Source organism: Ischnura elegans, chromosome X (genome assembly GCF_921293095.1).
Source record: "Ischnura elegans chromosome X, ioIscEleg1.1, whole genome shotgun sequence".
NCBI lineage: Eukaryota > Metazoa > Arthropoda > Insecta > Odonata > Coenagrionidae > Ischnura > Ischnura elegans.
In genome coordinates, this window is record NC_060259.1 from 16,220,368 (window position 1) to 16,246,682 (window position 26,315).

Consider the following 26,315-nt stretch of genomic DNA (forward strand, 5'->3'; position numbering starts at 1 on the left):
TTGAGATGAAGACGCTCTAACAGAATATCAGTGAATAATTAATAAAAATGATGGAATATCTATCACTAATAACCATGCCCTGGATAGGGACAAGGTACAAAGGTAGGACCCAGACCCCAACATTAGGTTTGGCAGGTGAGGACTTAACCCCGTTGCCACCAAGGCTAGCTAAATATGTACACATAAACCTCCTAATGACATGCAGTCTTCCCCTGGTTCCATTTTAGTGTCTTCATAGTGTACTCACCAATATTATAGGCATACCAGTAATCGAAGTTAAGTATATATAGCTGTAATCAACTATATTCAAGGCTTATCATAAATCTGTTTAATTGTTCAATGGGAAAAATTACATTCATACAAACTGCTAGAGCTTGTCTCTCTTGGAAGAGCCAATGTGCTATAATACTTATCTCAGGAATGCACAAATTGCTTAACTTATAGGAACTATGAGCTACAAATTTTTGACAATGATGCATGTAAATTGAACCTAAGCATAAAAAGACTTTGGAAAATACTTGAAAAGATTATTGAGAAATTTCACCAAATTATTTTTTTCCTTTCTATAGTAGCTTAAGTCATTTGGGGCAAGCAAAAAGACTGCATAATGACAAGCAGCAGGGTCATCTCTCGAACCTCCACCAAATCTGAGCAACTTCCATCAAGTACAGCTGTTGCACATTCACCATAGAACATTGCCCCACTCCGAGTGATCCAAATAATTTTAAAATTAATCGAAAACAGCCCTTACGAAGGCACCATTGTCACATTGCCAAAACTGTTCAAAAATAGGCAAATGAGGCCACAACCAACACTTCATCAACAACTTGGTAATGTTTTAAACAGTTTCTCTGTGCAAGTCAGGTACATAACAAAACGTTTTACAGACATACACTTCTTTTTTTGAAATCACCATAATTGAATTTTGCATATATTAAGATCCATTTACTCAACGCAGACTATCTAAAATAAGTAATGATGTCTCTTTTCCACTCTGGTTTGAGCTTCACTTTAAAAGCTCAATGCACAATAGCAAATGCCTGCCAAGGGTCACTACAAACATTATGTACTTAGTGCACAGATATTGGATGCAGTGCACAGCCCTTCTTTGTCAATGAGATATGTTTGAAAGATACATTTTGAGCTGGCTCAAAACTGTCCCTGGTCACAGTTTGTTGATGTTTTTTTCATGTAATCCTGCTGAAAGTACTAAAACAAATCATTTAATTAATAAAATGTTGAAAATGAGTATGGTTTCAAAATTACTACACAGAGCTGTAAGAGGAGTAAAATAAACTTTCCAAGACCCAAATTGAGGACATGGTGAAAAGACAATTCAAAAAATTAAAAAATTAAACAAATTTGATAGCTGAAACAGAGGGCATACGCAAATATTTGCAAAGGAATGCATGATTTCCCTTACAGCAAATTTCACCCACAGGAGAAATTTTCAAACAATTTTCTCATCCCCATCACAATTTTTGGGCAAGCATTATCATAAGGCACAAGACAAAACATCTAAAAATCAAATCTTTTATACATGTAAATTATTGGTTATCCTCTTCGATTCCACCCAACCTTTAGGTTTCCAAGAAAACAGTCATAACCCTTTCATTACTACAGAGAATATTTTGGTGGCTCAGTATATAAATCTAATGGATATGATGTCAAGTAATACTGAATGAATTGAGTTTGGCCAACAGCTACTGAAACTTGGGTAGCAATAAAATAATTCATGACTAATATTAAGATGCTACTACATTTGTTACCGTTTTAAAGTCTATTGTATTATTATGAATTATATCTTCAGGAAACATACAAAAAGCAAAATATTTATGATAGAGTCAATATGCTTGTTAAAGATTTTCTGGACAAAAATCATGGAGTGCCACTAAGGTCACAGCAAAGAAATACGAAACTAAGAAAGACAACTTTTTTGCAATTTTCAGGGATTTTTGGCTCCATGAGAGCAGGAATTAGGGCATTGTCAGCTTAAATTCATCTTTGAAAAATAAATTTATTTGCTCAACCATGTATTATAAGCATCCAATATTTTAAACCATATACCATAGAAAAATGCATATGATAAAGGAATGGGCCCAAAATTAGCCAAGTTTCCCACTAACTACCAACTGGCATGTAAAAACAATTCTGGCATGTTTTTCTATAAGAGGATATTTATTCACCACATGAAATAAAAATTGATCAACACAAAAATACAAAAGAGTGATATGTGGTGAATATAAAAATATATCAACGAGGCAATTCCATGATTTATCAGTAGCATATGATTTCATCACACTAAATATACTCCAATGTAAATAATTGATATGCAAAATTACTCACTGAAAACATTTAAGTCAAATTTTATCATAAGACCATGTTAGCAAATGAAGTTAAAAATGAGATAATTAATGTTACACATGTAATTAGATTCATAATATAATCACACAATGACAATTAAAATGTTTTACAGAAAATGGGTGCAAAAGAACATACTCCATTATGCCAAGTTTTTTTTTACACATGAATGTACAATAATAGGTTGTACGTCTACTGAAGAGTAGCAGGCATGATTTAAAAATACAACCAAAATCATGAATGAAGAATTGCAATACTATGTGAATTGGGTGGTTCTTTCCATACCTTAATTTATAGCTGAGCACATCAGTAACATTTTGATAGAACCTATACGCAGAGCTTTTGCGCCATAGAGCTGTAATACTCCAATAAGGCCATTTATTTTCACTTTAGCACTTGAGCTAACAAGGAAAAGGATGACTTTTAATACATGGGAGGCCAAAGGGTGACTTCAAACGTGCTGGGGGACTGAAAAGAATGAGAGGTCAACTTCACTTTCTCTCAGTTCATCAAAACCCAACATTTCATTCTTGCAGACAGGCACAACCCCAGTAAATAACAATATCAGGTAACTTCTGAATCATATCCTCCCACTACCAAAGGTCCCCATCCCTTTCTTTTGAAGGCACCTCAATCACACGAGGCTTCTCAATAATACGAGCAGATCGGCTTCCTTTCTCCACAATTCCTATTATCCATGCCTGGTAACCTTCCTTCTTCTCTATGTCCTTGCAATAAGCTGCTGCTTGTTCTCTTGGAAGGCAAATAAGAAGGCCACCTAGGGGAGGAAAATTAGGAAAGATAATACTGTGTGAAAATTATCAGTGAACCTAGTACTTGAATTCATCTCAAGGTAGGTGTGAAAAGATTAGCTGATAGAACTGAGTGGAGAGCTACATCAAACTGATGTTAGGATTATTGATGTGATGATGACCTAAAACGAACTAATGAGAAATATAACATGAAAAATATTGAAATTCTTAAAAGATCACTTTACTCAGCAAATTGATTTCATAAATACAGAGCATACAAAAGAACTAAAGGTAACAGGATAAATGTTAAGAAGCGATACTCAAGATTAGAATAGATTGAATGTTACAAACACTCCTTTTCTCTATTCCCAAATACATCACAAGGATATTACTATTAGGGATGGTCGGATAGGATACTTCGGATCCAAATATCCACAGATATTGCCCTTCATCGGATACTTCGGATCCAAATTCGCCGAAGGCATCGGATCTGAATCCGAAATTTTAAATTTACGCTTCAGTGAATGCAGCGTCCCATACGAGGGTGTGGAAAGAGTTCTGATCCATCCTTTGCATGTGCCGTTGCACTGCGATGCTTGTCCTACTCATGAACCATTTTGTTTAATAGCTATTGTAGGGGTTATGCAACAGAATTTCAGCTGCGGAAAATTTTATGGCAAAATACTACAGGCACATAGTGTGACTCTTACAAAGAGATTAACCAACTATCAGGAGAATCTCAATACCATAGGATAACAACCACATCAAAATTGACTATGTTGCACATAAAAAAAAGCACCATCGGCCCTTCCTCACCCAATGCCTCTTTCCTTTCCAAGACCACACAGTACATAAATCATTATCTTATAAGGAAAATATCAAGTTACACGAGAACAAAGGAACAAATGCTAGGTGAGTGACTTACTGGACCCGAAAATGTCTCGATACTTTTCAGCAATTGGATGATGTGCATGAGATTCAAAAAATAATGGGACCAAACCGGTCGCATTTCTAGCATATTTAGATTTTATAAGCTCAAATTGATTAAAACAAAGTGTTTTTAGTTACAAAAGACTATACCAATATTCAATATTGTCCAAGAAGAACAATTTTCATAGAAACAGGCGTGGCATCAGTACATTTAAAAAAGAAGATACGAACCGGAAACGCCAACTATATGTATCACACCGGTCGCCGGGCTTCGCTTTAAAGGCAATGACGCCACAAAAGACAGCAAGACCTAACATGTTCGTCCTCGACTCCCTCATTCATAGTGTCGTTGCTTGAAAGATGGAGGGATCGCACTCCTTCCCCTCCATATCTCCTTCACGCACTTCTGCTACCCACTCCTTCCTCTCGCTGAGCGGTCGTCTCACTCTGTCAATGCAACTCGTTGCACGTGACGCTAATGTTGTTCTAAACATTGGAGAATTGTGTTGCAGATAGCGCAGTTGCAATTTAATGTAATGATATACTGATAAAAATGTATTTCCTCGTTCAAAAACATTTTTATTGACATAAAGAGAATTGTGTGTGTGAACCGTGATGTGAAACTATCGCGACAAAGCGCAAAATCCACCTCACTGCAACTGAAGCATTACCGGGTGAAACACAAGTCAGTATGCGATGAGATATAGTGACAAAATTCGGGGGAAACTTAAGTGTGGAATATTAAAATTCAGAAAATGGTTTATACTAAGATTGAAACCTATTCTCATTTCCAAATGCAAGCATGACAGTTTAGATTCCGAGCGTGTAAAGATTTTATTGTTTTAAAAAATTAATTTGAAATATTATAAAAATGATTTTTAATAAGTAAAAATATGAAAACAAGTCAGTAAATCTAAAGAGCATTCCTTTGATTGTATGTTCCCAAAAGAAACTTGAACAATTACTTCGTTTTATAGCAGACAATTGAAAATGCATTAGGATCCGAAAATATCTGAAGATCCGGGTCCAAAAATCAAGGATCCGATCCAGATCCAGTTACGAAAAAAAAACCTGGATTCGTCCATCCCTAATTAATATATTTAAATACTTTTACGTAGCTAACATGTGTTTACTTCATGTCAGATTTGTGTATGAATAAATTTAAAAAATAAAGGCAGTTAATCTCACCGGAGGTTTCCACACAATGGCCCTGAAGTAATTGAAACATATTTCCACATGCCTTAGCCACAGCTGTCATTTTTGCGATTACAGGTAAATTGTGTATCACAAAAGAAACTTCATTTTTCTGATGCTTGGCCAAATTCATTGCATGTCCCAATAATCCAAAACCTGTTACATCAGTCGCACCATGGGCATTAAATTTGTGCATCAATCGGGCAGCTGTAAATAAAAATGTCAGAGAATGAGTCCTGGTTAATTCTTTCAAAGTTCCTTTAATTTTTAATAGCAGTGAAAAGTTATCATTCCAACCCATTCTATTAGGTCGCTCCATGGAATCCATTGCTCTGTGGTAAGCTTTTTTGACATCCTCCTCCGTCACAACCAGCTTTATTCTACTCCACCTCTCAGGATGCTCCAACCATTGGTGAGCACAGATTGCAACTTGCGTTCCAAGAGGTTTTGTTAGAACCAGGACATCGCCAACAACAGCATTATCAGGCCTAAAAGACACATGAGAGGGGAGGAAACAAATTAAAACTTAACAAAATTAATTTAAAATAAATTAAGGTAACAATAATTTTATCTAACTAATCTGCAAATCATTTGTAGCACTGGTTTTAACTTTAATTAAAGGCAGACAAAAATTAAGATTTTTTCCACAAAAACCCAAAATATGGCAAATATAAGTACTGCGTCAATGTGAAACCTCTCTTTTACACTGATGATAGAAAGTGAAGTGTAAATCGCAGGAACGTTTAAATTGACAGAAATTTTAATTTTCAAAAATTAGAAGCAAAATCAGAGCTCTTAAGTCAAATAACATTATTGCATTTAAGTGATGTTATTTAAAAAGTAACATGTCATATAGCAGAGGCATAAATAAATGAATAAACTAAATCACAAAAACATAGAAGTTTTTTCATAGTTTAACTCCAATTGATTTGAGGAGTATGTGCCAGCATATAATTATTGACTATTAATTACAAAATGCCATAACTTGGTATACAGTGCAACCTCGATAAAACGAGACCCCACAGTGTTCAAATAAACTCGCTATAGAGAATTGTCGCTTTACCGGAGGTGAAGCAAAAAAGAGCCAGTAAACCCATTGTCAACACATTGTTATAGGAACAGGATTGGTGCGGCAACGAAGACATTTCTATCTGATAGCATTTGAAATGACACTGCTTAAATACCTAAACGCCATTATGATGATAAAAAAAATGGCTCATGCCTATGCATCGTGCATTTAAAATTAACGAAAAACTTGACGCCGTACGATAACAATGTAGACAGCAAAATATATGTCATGATGAAGCCCTGAACCCTGGCCCCCTGGGTGGAAGTCACACACACTACCACTACCCCACCTGACTAGTCTGGTGAAAGGTGCGACATTTTGGAATTATATATGGCTTGTGAAAAGTACCACATGAAAATTAATTAATTACAGCCAAACTAAGGCCCATTCAACAGAAGCACTACTAATTCAGAGATGTGTTCACCATTCCGAAGGCCATAAAAAATATGACATCGAAGAAGGCAGAGCAAGGTACATGGTCTCCCCTTGTCAGATATGGACAGAAATTTATTTTCTTCTTTTTAGTTTTAAATGATTAAAATATATCACTTATACAATGAAATAGTTTTAATTGAATCAATATACACAATATTATTTTACATTATGTTTAAATTTAAGTTTTATAAAATTTTAGTTTTTTAATGAAATTTTTCCGAAAAATGTGCTTTTATGTTGCACAGCATTCAGCATGTCACACAACAAATTCGCTAAAATATGATTTCAGCGCCACTGGTGGCAAAATGTGGAATTAATTTTCCATACAAAATTAATTTTATAAATATTTTTTTTTATCTAGCCAGAATCATGACAGAAAGGATATAAATATGCATTGTCATCAAGATCTGAGCTAGATATAGTTTCAATGCTCTAGCTAGTCGTTAAGTGTGTCAAAATAGAGTTACAAAATTCCACCGTAACAAACAGACGCGAAAGTAAGTTAAGAAAAACATTGTAAAAAAGCCCCTGGAAGCAGACTGGTTCCTGAAAACTAGGGTCATTGCGGATTATCTTCATTCTGAAGCCCCTGTGCCCCTTAGCTTTCCTTTCATGGTCGTATGCAAATATCTCGGCCATATCATGGTCATATGCAAATATAATATATTGCCGACCTCGGTGGCGGCGGGGTAACGTCCTCGCCTGCCAAACAAGAGGTCGCGGGTTCGAGTCCCGCCTGGGTAGGTTTCCCTAGTCCAGGGCATGGTTGTTCGTGTACGTTAACTAGTTAAAATTTGTTGAATACCCCGATGTAAAATGGCCAATAGGAGCTGTATTCGGTGGTTTGAGGATAAAATAAAATAAAATAAATAAAATCTCAAGGGATCATGCCTATAGTACTAAGAAATATATTACCTGCTACTAGAGCTGTGCCGTGCATGGATGAATCTTTCAAAATGAACGATTCAAGGGCATGAACTGAATGAATTGAATCCATGTTTCCCATTCAAATTGTTTACAAGTATATTTTTCATCTAAATAATTAATTACTCATTCATGATGAGAGCTGCCATAAAATGGAAAGATGAATAATATTCTTGCAGAATGCATAATCAGTAATAAAGGTTATCATTCACAAATAATTTCTCTTGTGATTCACAGCTAAAACTAATTATTCACACGGACTGTTATTAATGAGAAGTTTATACAGCAAATGTCATTGACATTGTTGAAAAAAACTTATTTTCAAAGCTGTTCTTAATAAAGTTAGTGTCACATTCAACACCAAGGAACCTCATAACCAACAGGAAAACTTACATAATAATTTCATCCATTTGACAGACGGCAGTGGCCACCCCACCAATCATACACCATGGATTTATAACAGTTTGACCTCCGGTCACATTGCTCCCGGCCTCCAAGGCTGCATCCTACCAAACATATATTGTGAAAAAATGTATTGTACAAGATGACAAATCATCGTAAAAGTAACCACAACAGCACAATACCTTAAAGCCTCGCATCATCAGTGGCATTACAATGTCCCGCTCTTTGTCAGACATCTTGGTTGACACTCCAAGGATCATCAAAATGTTATCACAATCTGTCACTCCCATGGCGTAGAGATCACTTAGCACATTGGAACATGCAATTTTACCTAAAAATTTTACAAAGTTAGTCATAATTTTGTAAGAAATGATGTGCAGCTGGGAATCGGAAATGGCAAACAACCCAGACCCCAATTTCCTAATTTTAGAGAAAACATAGAACCAATTATTTGCAGGAAAGTGCAATTGCGTGGGCCTCAGAATTTATAATAAACTTCCTTTGATCTGTTCGTCCTAATTGAATGATAATATAGGTTATTACTATTAGGTACACCAGGGGCGCAGCCAGGAATTAAGGCTAGGGGGGGGTTTCAGGCGCAACTAATACTCGGGTGCCTGGGGGTATGGCATACCTGCCAGAGTAAGCGGGAGGTGCGAGGGCCCTCCGCCAGAAAAAATTAAGATAAATGGTAAAAATGGTGAGTTTTACGGCCTTCTGAGGGACATTTTATTAATCTTTACACTATTATAAAAGTAATATTAATCCAAATAAATAAAATAGATTAAACTTTAAAAATTGTCTGAGCCCTGGGGCGGGTTTTATCCCCCAAACCCCCCCCCCCCCTCGCTGCGCCACTGAGGTGCACAACTAAGTTCCCACTATTTGTTATTAGGTGGCTCCAGCAGTGACTGCAGGTCGATTACGACTTATCGGAAATGTCATGAACCAAGCTTAGACATTTGGTAAACAAACAGCTTCGCAACGATGGTGAGTTTGTGTTGGCGTCAAATCACTATTGTCACATGAAGATGTCTGAGTTTTTGCCAAGTAGCTGTCATTTTCGGGAAGGGTTACCTTTCTCCTTTAGTTCGAATAAAATGGCAGTCGAAGCGCATCAAGGGCTCCAAAAAGTTTTCGAAGATGCTGCTAATAGTTAGCAACGTGCCGTGATTGGTTCCGTCGCTTCAAAGGCAGTCATTTCAACTTTGACGACTGTCCACATGAAGGAAGACCAAAAACCTTTGAAGACACTGAAACGGAGGCATTGCTCCATGAAGACCCATGGCAAATTCAAGAAGAGCTTGCTTCAGCATCAGGAGATACTGCCCTAGCCATTTCCAAGCGGTTGCATGTGACAGAAATGATTCATAAGTAAGGAACTTGGGTTTCTAATGATTTGAAGCTGAGGGACGTTGAGCGACGTTTTGTCTCCTATGAAAAACAGCTCCATCGTCAAAAAAAGAAAGGTTTTCTTCATCGCATCATGACTAGCGATGAAAATGGATTTACTAATGAAACTTAAAGAGATGATAAGTCTTCGGGATTGCATGGTCATAGCTCTATGTTGTCCGCTCGGCCGATATTCACGCTGTGAAGGTTATCCTGTATGTTTAGTGGGACCAGGTCAGTATTATTTACTATGAACTTTCGAAACCAAACAAAACCATTACTGGGGAACGGTATGGACTCCAATTGAAGTGATTGAGCTGAGTACTGTGTGAAAAATGGCCACAATACGAGTGGAGGCACGACAAAATGATTCCACAGCATGACAACACCCGACCTCATGTTGCCAAACCCATTAAAACCTACCAGGAAACACTCAAATGGGAAGTCCTAACCCACCCACTATATTTATCAGATAATGCACCGTCCGACTATCACTTGTTTGGTTTAATGGCACATGGGCAGGCAGATCAGCAGTTTCACTCACATGAAGACCTCGAAAAATGGCTTGATTAGTGGATAGCCTCATAAGATGAACACCTTTTCCTGTAATGGTATTCAAGCTCAGCCAGAAAGATGGGAAACAGTTGTAGCTAGCGATAGAAAATACTTTGAGTCATTTGTAACAATTTTTTTACAATAAAGTTGTGATTTCATTATTAAAACAGCGAGAACTTATTTGCGCACCTGATATTTCTAGTTTCATACTTGTGAACATCACAACTAAGTATAAACATATCAACATTATGATGTAAATACAGTAAAATTGATAATAAATATACACACGGGAGTGGGAGAATGTTCAGTGCTTTAAGAATAGGCTCGGAGGGAGTATCAACAGGTTTTGTTGCAATGATTCTAATTGCACGTTTTTGTAAAGTGAATATCATGGAGGCATGAGTGGATGCGCCCAAAAAAATTATTTTGTATGACCTGCATGAATAGAAAATACCATCATGCAAAGTAAGTAGAATATTTATGTTTACAGAGTTTCTAAGGAGTCGTAAGAGATAGCATATTGAGCTTAGTTTCTTTGCTAAGATCTCAATATTCATCTCATAGTACATATTACTACAGAAGTACATACCAAGAAATTTAGTACAGGGCACATTCTCAAAGGACCTTTTATTCAATCTAATTAAGATGCTCTCAAGAACATTGATGTTACCACAAAATTAAACGATATGTGATTTTTGCGTGTTTAAATTCAATTCATTATTAGTACACCAGCTTAAAATACTTACTTAATACTTAGAGCTCATGATAATGTCATTTTGAGTCACAGCAGAAAGTAAAATATTCGTATCATCAACATATAGTATGACTTTGGAAGCTGGAATATTTCTAAGAGAAAGAGCTAAATCATTTATAAAGATTAAAAATGGGACTGGGCCTAAGATGGAGCCTTGAGACTCCTACAGTGGTGGAAGTACTTTTAAAGGAGTATCTACTACCATTTACAGAGAGTGAGATGGCCTATGTCCGATTGCTGAGCTATGAATCAAGCCATTTATTGGCAATAACTCTTACTCCCAATTTATTAATTTTGTGAAGGGAGTGATTCACAAAATCAAATGCTGAGTGGCATTATTTATCCCAAAAAATTGTTGGGATTTCTATGGAAATAATGCCACTTTTAGGTTTCAGCAGACAATGCAGGTATTTGACGTAGCAAGTGGTGCTGCCATTTACCCTTTTTAGTACTATATACGTACCACATTCATTTTTGTTTATTCAATTGTTATATTTTGTTTCCTTCTTGAACTAACAAAATAGAGTAGTTAAAGTTGATTAAATGAAGTAAGAAGTAAAGAAAAAATTATTTTGATCTACAAAGCGTAAGCTAAATTCATTAGTTTGTTCCAGCCTTAGAGAAGTCGTAATAGAATCCCACAGTTTTTTACTTGTTGTCAAGCGAGGACAATATAAAGTCAGTGGCTTGAAATAGAGCAGATGTAATGGATCGGTTTTTGCGGAAGCTGTGCTGATTTGAGGATTGATTTAAGGCAAATTTATCCAAGAAGGCATTAATTGATTGTAGAATACTTTTTCAAATACTTTAGATAAGACATTTGTTTAGCACGTGGGCACCATATAAACCTCCCGACCTAATGGCGTAATCGGAATGGATCGCTGCATGAATGAACTGCACACTATGAATTCTTTTCAATTTCAGCAGGATACTTTCTTTACGCAAATACCGAGAGAAAATGAAAAAAAATTGTTGGGATTTCTATGGAAATAATGCCACTTTTAGGTTTCAGCAGACAATGCAGGTATTTGACGTAGCAAGTGGTGCTGCCATTTACCCTTTTTAGTACTATATACGTACCACATTCATTTTTGTTTATTCAATTGTTATATTTTGTTTCCTTCTTGAACTAACAAAATAGAGTAGTTAAAGTTGATTAAATGAAGTAAGAAGTAAAGAAAAAATTATTTTGATCTACAAAGCGTAAGCTAAATTCATTAGTTTGTTCCATCAAAACCTGCTGCCTGAGCATGTAGAACAATTAGTTTTTCTGCATGAGAATTTGAAACGATAAAATATTACATAATTCCTTCCCGCATATCATCTTCATTGCAATAAAAAATGTCATTACCGAGGGCTCTTCTGAGCAGTTTGAGTATATACATTAATTAAATTGCCGGCATATTACTAGAAGTAAATTCATTTCCATTCTGCTTATTGAACAGTTTAAGACACATTAGTTTTCATTCATCTGATAATTTTGATGAAAGAAGAAAAAGAAAGAAAACAAAAGGCATTGATTGCAATTCATTACTCACCATTAGTGTATTCATAATATACAAATTATTTGGTTTTAGAAATCCCAGTTTAAACGAATGTTAATGGTCAACTTTAACCTCATTTGAAAAACGCCTAATTGGCGGGCATGCGATGCCACTCCACATGACGTTACAGGGACCTAGAAGCTATACGAGTACATAAGAGTTTTACATCGTCTGAGATTACCAATGCATGCATGAGGCACAGAGCTCAGGGAAACATCTCTTAATAATCACCTATTGCATTTGCCTAAGGTTGGAAAGTTTTCTTTGTTTGATAGGGTATTAATAATTCTTATTTAAGCTGCTAGCAGGGCACTCTACCCTACAGCTGTGCTCGGCAGCAAGCAGCCTGCACCATAGCGGTGCTCATACCCTCGCACCCAGGTGGCCTCACACAGCAGCAGCCAGATGTCACACGGGATTTTCCCAGCATTCATACTTAGCCATCGTGTTTTCGCGCACTTGAAAATTTTCACTTTTCATTTAATCATGAAAAATAGATATAGTCATTTTAAATCTAAAAGCATGAAATATGTACTCCAGGAAGAATAATCTTTCGATTAAGGCAATAAAAAATTAATAGGAAACCACTCTATTACCATCAATGTTCCTCATTATCTTTTCCCCTTTAAATCAAGATAAGCATTCAGAATAGATAATTCACGAAGGAATTGGAAAAAATGAGAATATGTTGGAGCATGCATTGATGTATTGCCTAGTTCAAGAATTACCATAAACAACTCAACACTCGCGAGTAGTTTTCAACTCAACCCAATACTAAACTCTACATCAAAAAGTACTACCCGCACATCCATATCAAAAATATATTGAACCAGAAGTCTGAATGAACTAAGACAAAATATACTATTTTGTTGAATTTCGAGCACCTGTTAAATGAAATACTAAGGCAGACGGCCAGAGTATCACTCAGAAGTTGGCCGACAGCTCAACCTAATCACTGAAAAATGTTTTTATTTTCAAATGAAATATTGCCACTGCCCATTTTTTTGGAACTAGTCAAAAAAGATCTCCAGCATTGAAAAAAGGAAATATCAAGGATACAGATTACTGTGTCTCCAGTGCGAGAATGGATATTTTCTGCTTGTTTTACAACATTGCAATATCTTGTAAACCAATGAACACAATAAAAATGGCTTTTGGCTGTCCATTTAGGGATAAAATGACGATAATCTGCCAAATTTAGTAAAAATAGTCAACCGTGAGGTCAATCACTTCAATCAAGTCAAAATGGCATGATAAGGCCATTGAGTATTTAATGACTATGGATAATTCAAGCCTTTATAGTTTGGCCATGAGAAATTAACATATGGGCATTTGAACCTGTTACTTATCAGATGCTGGCCGACTACAGCTATAGAGTAAATGCATATCTAAGTCTACACTCCAATAAAAGAATTGATGGATTTTCAATTTATGATGATAATTCTTTAAATTTTTCATGAATTCCTGCATTGAAGTAAATTGATAGAATGATTAAAAGTATGGATGAGTCAGTTCTTAAATTTTTTCGATTCACGGTACCGGTCCAGTTCTCCCCAATCGGTCCTCAATACTCAGTTCCAATGATGAACTCTTATTAACTGAATTAATGGCAAATTTAAATGAACAACCGCAAGAAGTGAATGAAAATAATTTCACTTAAGATGTAAATTAGTAGGAAAGCTCAGTAAAAAAACTTAAGATGCCCTCCATAGTTTTATTTGCCAAGCAAAATACATAGTTTAAACAACACGTTGTTAAAGAATGCATGGTCAACCAATACGTCACATTGCACCTGGCAGCCACAGCTTCTTTCTCCAGGTTTTGATTTAAAAAATTCAACATTTTTACCCTATCTAGGTCTAATCTACTCTCATTTTTGCAGAAATATTGCCATGAGCAGGCAATAACAGGCATCGACCACTACTGAAAACAGTAGTGGTCGATGTTGATTTTGAAGGGCTGCACGGAATATGCTCGTAGGACAGTTTACGTACTGCATATCAACAGGATCAATAGGGAAACTCCCTCAACTTCTGACGACATCATCCATTAATTTGTTGTAACTTGTGAATGGAGCTTAAATTGTTACTTAAACTTTGACAACTTATTCGCATGCTTCACTGTCACAGTTCTTATAACCTCGACAATAAGCTGCTCAACGCGACGTTACAGCGACACTATGGGTGAACTGGGTGGTCGAGAGTTAATGCAAAATTGTAATGCAGTGTTGCATTCTGCAAGATAACCACACCTTTCAATGCCTTGCCTTATATGTTCAAGAGCTTGCTCGTAAGTTGAAGGTTTATCAACTTACAAACAAGCCTCGCTCGTATGTCGAAGAATTACTGCACATGTACATGATTCAATTGTAAGACCACTTACAGACGAAACGATTTTCCATCGGCTGCTGTTCACTGCATGGCATACGGCATTGAAGAGAGTCATCTCCAGTCGTATCATCTAATGGCTGCCTGAATTTCACGTGAATGGCTGCCGATTAAAAGGCTTTTCATCTGAAAGTGGACTCAATGTAGCATTGTCTGTATTTTACGCCATAGATGGCGCATCGCCAAGCCAAATGGTCATGGTCAATGGTGCGATTGGACTTGTTTGAAAACGTCTATTTAGACCGATGGTAAGCTGAAAGAATAGTGCCATGCCGTGGATGGCATCGCAGAGAGTCGTATCATCTTAAAGCAGCCTCAATGTAGCATTGTCTGTATTGCCGGATTGAAATGGTCGCCGTGCCGTCAACGGTGCGATTCGACTCGTTTGACATAGAGACCTATTGTAAGTTGAAAGAACGGCGCCGTGCCGTGGACGGCATCAGGCAAAAAGTTAGCTCGTTTGAAAGTGGCCTAAGCGGCCGTGGCCACGGAAATGTAACAATGTAGGCGAGAGCAACAAACTGACGAACCCTTAAATGTGCGAATTAGCAAGCAACTCTCAAAAGTGGAAAAAATGTGGATGCCATGCAATCAGAAAGTAATACAGTGGAACTTGGTTAGTACGTTTCTGAAGGGACCACGAAAAATGAACGTACTAACCAGGAAAACGTACTAACGAGGAAAGTAAATAATAGCAGTCGGGGTTATTGCAATCAGTGAAAAAGTCGTCATAATTACAATTACTATCAGTAGTTCTCATAAGATCGCCTTCCTGAACTCTTTTCACATTTAAAATCAAGAAAATGAGCGCTACCATGAAAAACAAACCCTTTTCTGAATAAAAATCGCAATTTTTCATGGACATCCCGGAGACGATTTCATGATTACGGCGTCTATCTCCCGTGATTTATATATATTTACAGAACGAGGACGAGTGAAGCTCAGACAAGCGAAGACAAGTCATTTTTCTTTCTCACAGCGTACTCGGAGAATATAACAACAAACCGGACTAAGTCAACTGGTTTTTTAAACATCATAAAAATTGGGCAAAATTATATTGACTTTCAAATTACGGCAACAGCCGTAGACATTCGCTTCTGGAATGATACCATTTAGATTGTAAAATCGATCGATATATCGACTGATGACACGCAAGATTATTAGATTACGACGTAATTACAAGAAAATTTTATATTAAACAGTTGAAATTTACTTTCAAAATTTGTCTAATGTCGTCTGCTTTCGTTCCGAGATCAAGTATTTTTAAGCTAAGCTTCGCGTGGGGATCCAGAGGATCGTCTGCTTCCGCAACAGTAGTCAAAAAAATACGCACGACGTCGAGTTTATGGAGCAGTACTGTTTTAGATAATGTGGGAATTGTCTAATACCGTTAAGACTCATTTCTTCATCATGATAACTCGTTCAATAGCAACAATTGCCCACTCATGAACTTTGTGCGCAGCAGTGGGCACTCCCAAGTGCTCCCAAGCTCCAAAGGCAACAGAAGGTGAGGAGCTCGGGGTGGGGAAAATTGGGGCTTCTTATTGGCTGTAGTTTTTCATAGTCAGACATTCCCAAAAAATGGCCGCATTTTATTTTTCATCACGTCACTTAAGAATTCAGAAATGCATTTGGATAAATTACGGTAGAAGAAAGAGATGTGGAATGAATGGAAGAATGTTAATGGCTAATAATAATAAATAAAATCATGAATTCAGACGTTTGCGACCCTTAAGAAGACACTAGAGAACGAATTGCGGGTTGCGTCACGGCAAGCAATTGAGCGTACTAACCAGGAAAGCGCAATTTTTTCAAACGTACTAACCAAATTCTTTTACCTGTATTTTGTTCGGATGGTACCGGGACCGAGGGAAATCGCCGTACTAAGGAGGAAAACGTACTAAGGAGGAACGTACTAACCAAGTTCCACTGTATATGCTTTTTTTAAATCTCTTTTCACTTTTTGACCTTAAATATGTTGCAGACCATTTCATCTTTGGCTGCCAAATTCAAATCCTCGCCACCGTTCCGAGCCGGTTCCAAAGTACCGACTTTATGCGTTCGGTTCTCAATACAAGTTCCACAGCCAAGAACCAGCAGTACCAAGAACCGGGTACCGCAACCAACCCATCTCTAATTAAAAGTTTTGAAGACCAGCTAAATTACAAAAAATATTTCTCTTAGCTCTGTGACATCAACATATGATGCTCCATATATTATTCATGGCACAGCTGCAGATTATGCATGCTAAATGTACTGTCCCACAGAACAGCTGAACTACCTTCCTTCGGCAGAACTTCTTCCGAAAAGCGTGCCTCAGAGGAGGTGACAATGCAGCACCCACACCACTTATGCCTCTTTAAATTCAGCTGGTGCATGGAGTAGGACTATATCTAGGGCAATAAACTGCCCTTTCCAGGACAATGAGGGGCCAAAGAGGGACCACCTTGTGAGGGCAAATAATACTCTTCTTCATCTCCCTCCTGCATTTCAGTTGTGGTGGCTCTGCATGGCTGTCAAATACATGAAGTAGTTGCAATTCTTGTAACTGTGGTGGACTCCATACATTAGATTGCTAGAATCATCAGTTGCTACAATGCTCCGCAATTGTCAATCTTCATTTTCCAATATGCTGATATCATGATTTATTTACTTGCCTGAGGTTTTTGAAGAAAACCCATCTCTGTGCTGGGTCCATGGTGGTCGCAGGGAAGCTAATGCAGTTAGGTTTATGCATTGCACATTAGGGGTCAGAATCATCAAGAGAAATCGGTAATGAAAACTCTATGATAAAAAGAAGAACACAATGGTAATTTCCACACTTTTAATGTCACAACTCAGCAACCGACCATGGTTTCAACACGTAAGTGTCATTTTCAAGGTGAAAAATCCAGTACTCTCTCGGTATATATACCCAGGCCAAGGTGGGAGGTGGGGGCATATGGAATTAGGTGTGGGGGAGTGGGAGGGGAAACGGTTTTGGTGAACAAGTGAGTGAAGGACGAAAACATACATCGAGTGGATCGGAGTGAAGGTCAGTCAGTGACATCAAAACCCTGACCTTCACTCCGATCCACTCGATGTATGTTTTCGTCCTTCACTCACTTGTTCACCAAAACCGTTTCCCCTCCCACTCCCCCACACCTAATTCCATATGCCCCCACCTCCCACCTTGGCCTGGGTATATATACCGAGAGAGTACTGGATTTTTCACCTTGAAAATGACACTTACGTGTTGAAACCATGGTCGGTTGCTGAGTTGTGACATTAAATGTGTGGAAATTACCATTGTGTTCTTCTTTTTATCATGGATATAAAGAACTTCCACAAAATCGAGCCGGATACGATTTTATATGAATGAAAACTCTCATAATGAAAATAATTACGATGTTAAACAAGCCTGCTGTATTTGAAATGGCTAAGTATGAATTAAATTTAATCGTCATTAACTTGAAATTTTATTCATTCTCATAGCATCATCTAACGTAAAATATGTATGATTATGACTACTTTAGGCATAACTTGCAATTAGCTGCTTGCAAAGCATACACAGTTTTTGTTTTCAGGCCAAAAAGTAGCAACAATGACTTAATTTATACCAATAAAAAGCTAATTTGAGAGCAGTCACTAATTACCTAGCAAGAGACTATATCAGTCTTTCAGATACCAGCATTTCAAAAGCATTATATTGGCTGGTAGGATTAAAGAATTTTCAAATCTTTCTTATGTCATTGGATAGCCTCATTTCATCCTGCTAAACTATGATAAAACAGCTTTTTACATTTAAAATGCTGGATAAGAAGTCATGTCTTACAAAGTTTTAGATTTACAAGGTTTGTTAACTTTAGTTTTCTTATCCCCTGGCCTTGTTTGACAAATTATCAATGTGAGTGAAATTTTTTTCTGAACTAGCTATTATTTCTCGAATTCCTTCCTTCTAACTTAATTTTTTTATGCAGTCACTCAACTAATAAAAAGGCTTCTTGCCACTCTGCATTATTGCCCTAAAAATACTGTTTCAAAGATGCAATCTGGGAAAATTATCAGATAGATGTGATCATGGTATCAGTATCATTGCTTTCAGATTTTAAAATTACCTAAAAAAAAGTTGGCATATTTTCGTTAGTATTTAGCTACCAAACATTGAGCAGGGAGGGAAATATCTTGAGGATCATACTTCTGTGAGATTACAAGGCGCTAAAAGTAATTCTGGGCAGTTGGATTATATAATTAAAAACACATTGGAAATCAGCTATATAACAAAAAATACCAAATATCCGTAGTTTATGTAAGAATGTAGGTATAAATTCAACGGAAATAGTTATATTTGAGTCTTGCATACAAGTAAATGTTGAATTCCACGAGGATATTTTTAGGAAGAAAACTATTATTTTGCTGAAAGCCTATGAATGGCCAAAATTAATACGATATCGCCAATGAAAAAACGGGAAATGATGATGATAATAAAACCCATGACTACTTGCTAAGTTGCATATTCTAGATAAAAGACTATTGTGGAGGGCCAGGGAGAAGGGTTGGGATGGTGGAGATTGTCAGACTACATGGTGGCCCCCAAATACCTATGCCACCCAAACAAACTAATCAAGAGGACATGAGAGGCAGAAATTAATAAAGAAAGGATGAAGGCAATGCTTAGAGGAATTTCTGTAAATTACATACATTAAAAGAAAATGCTCTGTACTTTCCACAAAATTACTAATTACACCAATCCATTTTTAACATAAAATTGCTCTTACCTCAAAGTAAACAAGCATTTCTTGTAATATATAAATTAGAAACTCACTCTAACAATAACTTGGTCTTGTGACTCGGTGTCCTAGTTAAGTTTCAGTTGGATGAAGTTTCTTCCTCAACACATACGATAAGATTCGAACCTCATAATATTCAGAGGTTATTACAAATATCATATTCGTCAACAATATCCCCTTCTTGCTTGCGTCAAAATAAATCTCAATCAATGGACACACTTTAATGAAGTGATTTTTATTTGTGCAATTTATTCCAAAGCCATAATCCAAAATAACCATTATAATTAAAAGTAGATTGCAAATTACAAGCATGAGTAATGCAAAAACAGTAGTGAGTTGAGATGATTCCTGCAGCAAAAAAAGTGCTCACAATTCTGAAATGCTGCTAAAGCCTTCTTCACAAAGAAAATTTTTTGAATGCCTGGCTTTAAGAGCAAGATTTTCTGACCCAGCAGAGAGCCTATTCCTTGTGAATATATTGTTTATGGCATGCCTGTATGAACCTTAATAAGAGAGGAGAATAACTGAGTCCATAGGTGGGGATGTGGCATTATAAAGTTGAGGCAGCTGAGTAGAGAGCTTCCTGGAGTGGAGGTGCCTTCAGTCCAGGCCCACCTAGTCCATTTCTTAATCTGGGACTGCACCTGCTATGGCTCACCCAACTAGCATTATCGATTATCACTCTTTGGCTGACCAACCAAAGCACACCCATGCCTCGTATAGCGCAAGGGATGTATTCCTTCGGGTCTTTGCGCTGTACGAATTTGCGTTATACAAGAGCATTTTAATGTTGGGAAGATAGGGATGCGTTCGTGGTAGCATAGGTGTTGGGCATATAATTTCTTCTAAACCATATATATTCCCATAAATAGCCTTAGAATATCTTCTTAAATAAATTTTATAGTTTAAATTATCTTTAAAGATAGTAGGCATGCATTCAAAGACTTTTCTTTTATTCACATTAAAAAACATTTGTACGTGCTTTTGAAATTCCCTCCTGCTGTGCGGGTGGGCTAACATCTGCTATCTCAGGAGTTCGTAATGCATTGCCGGCAGTTGACAATTTTTCAAACCAGTCTAAAAACAACTATTGTGTCACCAGGGCCCTTTTGTCGCTCATCGAAATGACAGGCAAATGCTACTTTGAATGCCATTTCATAGCTTTAGCAGAGTTTATGAATGATAAATCATTTTAATTTGAAGTCCTTTGAGGCACTAGCAGCTACGTGAAACAGTCTTTAAGTGCCTTGAAACCTGACCCAGGTTTTCCTTCCCTGGTAATGAATGAACGAGAATGTATTCTTTTCCAAAACAATATCGTCTCGTCAACACTAAAAACTAGTTGAGGGGGAAAGGAGCCACTTTCAATCACAGCTTGGAGTTCATCAGAAAATGTTGCGGTGACTGGACTATTAACACTTGAAGATTCACCTGATATCGCCACACTGAAAATACTTGCTTGCCGTTTAAAATTCTGGGACCAACCGGAGCTTTCACTAAATGTCTCGGAGCAATTACCACCCTCGTCTTTTTATACAGATTCACAATGAACTTTCCGTACATCTTGACCGCTTGGTTGAAGTTGGTGCGGCTGAGGTCACTGACGTTTTAACTTTATCTTTATTCAGAATAAGGCATCGTGAGTTTTAAATTTCCATGCATTATCGCTTTGACACTCTCCATTTTCAAAGCAATTGACCTCTTTCAATTTCTTTTCTAGGTTTATGGTTTTTCTAGATAACTTCTTTATTTTTCTACCCATTTTTTGCCATTTTTCTCTTGGTTTTTACTCTGTATGGCTCTATCGAAATCACCTTCTACTGCTGAACTGTATTCCTGAGACGCAAAGGGCATAAGACTGCTGGGAGGGAATGAAGCCATTATGTTTGAGACTCTATAGCAGATGCTTATACGTGTTGATGCTATTCATATGCAACTCGGCCACCACTCCATTCCTCCCCCGTGAGAACCGATGACCTTGAAGGCTTTAGAGTAGACCCTCTACCTGGAAGTCAATGGCCCGATAACCTATGACGGCAAAAATTACGTCTCAAACCGTATTGCCAATAAAAACTCATTTGTACTAGCTCCACGCTAAATTAATGATCTAAATTAACTATTGCCATTCTGTTAAGGAGACAAGATAAATTACTTTGGTGGGCCGGCTATCTGGACTGAATGACGAGTAATACTTTTGGCCATTGCATAGCAATGGATTTCAATTAATATATAAACAAAAAAGAATATTTGAGGCAAGCAATACTACTAATACGCTTAAAATGATAGCAGTTTCGTGTGTACTTAACACAAGTTCACGTTTTATCATTAGAGCGTTTAAGTTTTTTGATCAGGCTACACTGCGTTGCGATGTTTACCCGAGGAACGAATTTGCACCATATCAAAATTGCGCTAATCGAAATTGCGCTATACGAGGCATGGGTGTACCTATTAATAGTTAAAGGCCAAGTGCTAATTTACTTAAAGCTGAATATATGTCGAGCCCATGAATTCTGCAATTTTTCAGTAATTATGATGCACACTGTTAAATGCCTAATTACTAGAGATGCACGAATAGTATCTGTGAATACTTGAATACCTCGAATACTTGAAAGCATTTGATATTCGAGATCTCGAATAATTATGCTCAAAGTATGATCTCGAATACTTTGAATTTTGTGCCATACACTGTCGCATGCATGTCGTTGGTAGTTGACTTGGAAAAACGTAGAGGACTCTTAGCCTTTTAGTAGATGCAGCACCATTTTAGGCAAGTTGACAAACTACATCAAATTCGTGGCTTAGAGTGGTGAAAAGATATTGTTCGACGTGGGGAACCAAAAATGATCAGAACCGGAAAAAATCCTAAAATCCCCCATGAAACCCCTCAAAAAAATTAAAAATGGCAGGATAAAGTATCAACTTTTGGGGTACCTTCCATTACACATTAAACTACTGCTCCCAAACCGTTCCACTTATGGGAAAGATAATCACAAATTCAAAGACTGCAAGGATGCGGGCTTCCCCAGACGTCAGTTTTGTTTCTTAATGCCGAACGACGGTTCCGCAATGATGCATCAAAGTTAATGAAGAATCGAAATTTTCATTAAAATAATAGTAAAAAATGACATATGCGCAGGCCCCTGGCATAATGCATCAATGCACCAACATTCAAAACATTATTTTCACCACTTCTCATTCTAAGCTCATCCACGATGAACCCACAAGATGGAACTCCCTTTTTTAAATGATGAGCCATCTTCTGGAACAGAAGCAAGAAATAACATTCGCTGCCTCTAACCTGAGTTTTAATGCAGACATAACTGCACCACAGTGCGATGCTATCAAGCAATTGATTGATGTTCTGGATGTTTTAGAAGGAGCAACATTTCTTGCAAGTGGAAGTGCAGTCACAGTTTCTTAAGTAAACCCCCTTGTGAATAGCATTATTAATTTCCTAGAAGCTTAAGAAGTTTTGCATAGCCATCCACAAGGTTTCGTCAATGATTTGCTGTTTTCCAGTAAAAGTTGGTATGAATTTCTGGAAAAAGAACAATTATTCACTTTTGCCACGATTCTTAATGCACGATTAAAAACCAGTGATTTCCAAGATTCAAATAAAGTTGAGATGATAAAAAATCAGTTGGCTTTAGAGATGAAAAGTCTGTCTAAACAAAGTCACCCAACAAAAACAGATACCTTAGGAAAAGTGCAACCGAAAATAGCTTATGTATAGCAACAACAATCAATGTGGGAAATTTATTCAAAATAAAAAAGTTGATTTTTAAAATGTATTTGATATATGTATACCTTTTAATTTATACACTCATCAAGTGAAATAGAAGAAAAAATGTAGGTGTAATATGCTTTGCGCAATTCAAGTATTCAAAGTATTCAAAATTCGAGGTATTCGCATATTCGAACAATGAATTAATATTCGAATTCGATATTCAAGTTTGAGGAATCTGCTATTCAACCCATCTTTACTAATTGCCTATAAGCTGGTACCAGATTGATTAATTCCCCTCTAAAACTACTCAACACCTACCAACTACATTTATGAAATGAATGCAATAATAATTACCTAGCTCCTAAATTTTGTTATGACTATGTATGTGGAAATAATCATGTGAAGAGGTAATGGATAATATTAATATAATTAAGTAGGTCTTGTATTTTACCTAATGAAATAAAAAGAAGATACTTTGTACTTTCCACACTTATTTTAATATTTGGCAACCAGTTTTGACGTGTTCTACCGCATTCTCAAGAGCAACAGCCATTTTGCAGCAGTTGTGCTTGAGAATGACGTAGAAAACGTCAAAACTGGTTGCCAAATTTTAAAATAAGCGTGGAAAGTACAAAGTGCCTTTTACTTTATTTTAGCATGCATATTTACACAAAGTTAATTCACCCACCATCAACTTCATTGAATGTTACCTTCTACCATGATCTGAAATTATCCTCAGTTTTTCTCAACCTCCATTAGTTTATTCAACATCCCATCAAATTGCATAGGTTAATTGAAAAGCCCAACTTATTTCTATTACAACTGTAAAGATAATTTGAATATTTATGATTAAAACACATGATTTAAGTAAAATAAATAAATCCACAATTGTATTAAAAACTCTAGAAAAACAATTTTCACAAAAGATTAAGAGATTTTACCACGCATAACATTGCTATACATTAATTATCAAAAATAAAAAGGTCATTTATTAAAACAGGCCAAACATACTACTCACTCTAATTATACTCAAGATATGACAGGAAAAATAATAACTCAAAGAGTGGAATAGCTAAGAAAGTTGGGCCCAGATTTTCATCAATAGCTTTTATTGCTGACTAATGAATGTTTGATCACCATTTACTTGTTTTCCACTGAATCTCACATGATTTTCATGGATGCCAAGAGAATGGTTATCAGAAAAAATCTTAAAACTGTCTCTGACTATAGATTGCTACCAGAAGCTATTCAAACGACAAGGACTATTTCAATGTTGTTTACAATTTTATGGCAGAAGGCTAATGCTGCCCACAACCAAGATATGTACACACTTTGTGAGATGAATGTGATTTGAAAAATGTTGGGCTAATTTTTATGTAACTATTGCCATATTTAGCTACACAACATTGACTATTTACACTTAAGTGACAGCAACAAAGGAAAAATACTGAAAAAAAGAGGCTACAGTAAAGGGCTAATGATGGGGAGAGACAAAACGAACAATTGGAAAACACAGATAACACAAACTTTCAGCTTTCACTTAAATGTCTCGCAATGCTCTTAATTTACCTAAAACAAACAATATATTATTATTTATGCAGGTATTCTGTTATTTTAGAGTGCTTCCTGGACTCAATGAGAGCTTTTTTTGCCAGTTCGCGATCTTTTGAGAGGCGATAGCATGGTTGTACATGTATTATTAATGCTCCATGTAAGGCCTGGTTTCAAAAACCACACATCCGTGGCTGTGTCATAACGGATACAGAAAAGTGGTTTGCACGAATGCTTCAAAACCACTGCTTGACGTCGGAAACTACACTGTCAGGCACCATGCAACGTAGTCGCGTCTCGCACAAGTTGCCCGGGTTGCAACTGCTGCGGGACGTGTATCCATGATCATGGAGCGAGGTCGCGTGCTGCGAGGGTTGGAAAACAGGAACAAGGTGCTCCCGTGAATGCAGCTAGCATGCGATCGCTTCCATTTTACGAAGGGGATTCTAACGGAAATACTAAGCCCGGTGTATTCTCGCATTAATGCAGTAATTCCAATGATTTTGCGTTTGATTTAATTTTTTTTAAAGATCGCTGAAAAAATTGAGTGAGAGTGAAAATTCATGCACGGATAATCCACAACCCGGATAGATTGCAGCTGGATAATCGGGAGTCTGCTGTACTGTCTTTGCTGTATTAGAGAAGTACTCTCGTGTTAAAAAAATTTCAAGGCAAACATCATGCATTGCAATGGTTTTTCGTTAATTTGGACATAATTTTTCTGTGAGTGCTGAGTGACACAAAAAAAATATATTGGAAAATTTTTCTGTGGTATATATGTGGAACGTGTGTTTTCCTGCGGAAAATTTTGCATGTAAGTTTCAGCTCAATGTCAACAGTCTGCGCTATTTTTCTGAATAGAAACGAAGTTGAAACGTCAGTGACATCAGCAACAACAAATGCAGCCAAGCGGTCAACACATATGCAGAGTTCATTGCAGGATAAAAAACGCAAAGACTTCTGATTACCTTGATTTTTCATTAACAGCCAAATGTTCCTCTATCACAAGCAGTTATTTGTGCAAAATCTGTGGTTTTTTCGAATCTATAAATGAAGATAAGGGTAGTCCTCCGAGACATGAAGTGGAAGCTTCAAGACAAAAGGGCCTGGGTGGCACTAGAATTGTTTTCAGACTGAGTTGAAAATTTGCACCTGGCGGCAATGCATTGCAAACCCTCGAGCTAGCATGTTTTTTTCCCTAAATGTTAGCCCCCCCACACACCCAAGGAGAGAATTTCTGAAGCACGAATGAATGTTGATGAAGTCTTCTCGGGAAATCAGTCGGGTCAATCTTGACCCCGCTGATTTCCCGAGAAGACTTCATCAACAAGATTCGCAGGGAAAGTACCAGATCCTTCATCACGTATGAATGTTTTTTAACGGGAAAAACGTCTTTGAATGCGTACCTATGATCTTTAAAGATATTTAAAAATATAAATGCTTATATATACAGTGAAACCTCTATTTTACACTTTTGAATGGACCACTTACAAAAAGTGCAAAATTGAGGATATTGTAAAATAGAGTATCATTGTTTAAAGGCAGTATGGTTCGGGACGTGATAAAAAC

The 26,315-nt window shown here is 36.9% G+C and overlaps 1 protein-coding gene across 1 annotated transcript in view; it reads right to left on the reverse strand.

Annotated features, from left to right (window-relative positions):
- Window positions 1–313: 313 nt before the first annotated feature.
- Window positions 314–26,315, reverse strand: part of LOC124170507 (inactive selenide, water dikinase-like protein) — a 51,920-nt gene continuing 25,918 nt past the window's right edge. Inside the window, exons 3-7 of the mRNA XM_046549277.1 lie at window positions 8,250–8,398; window positions 8,059–8,171; window positions 5,535–5,725; window positions 5,232–5,444; window positions 314–3,139 (exon numbers count right to left, since the gene is read on the reverse strand). Coding sequence (XP_046405233.1) covers window positions 2,955–3,139; window positions 5,232–5,444; window positions 5,535–5,725; window positions 8,059–8,171; window positions 8,250–8,398 — 851 coding nt within the window. The 3' untranslated portion in view covers window positions 314–2,954. The remainder of the gene's footprint in view (window positions 3,140–5,231; window positions 5,445–5,534; window positions 5,726–8,058; window positions 8,172–8,249; window positions 8,399–26,315) is intronic.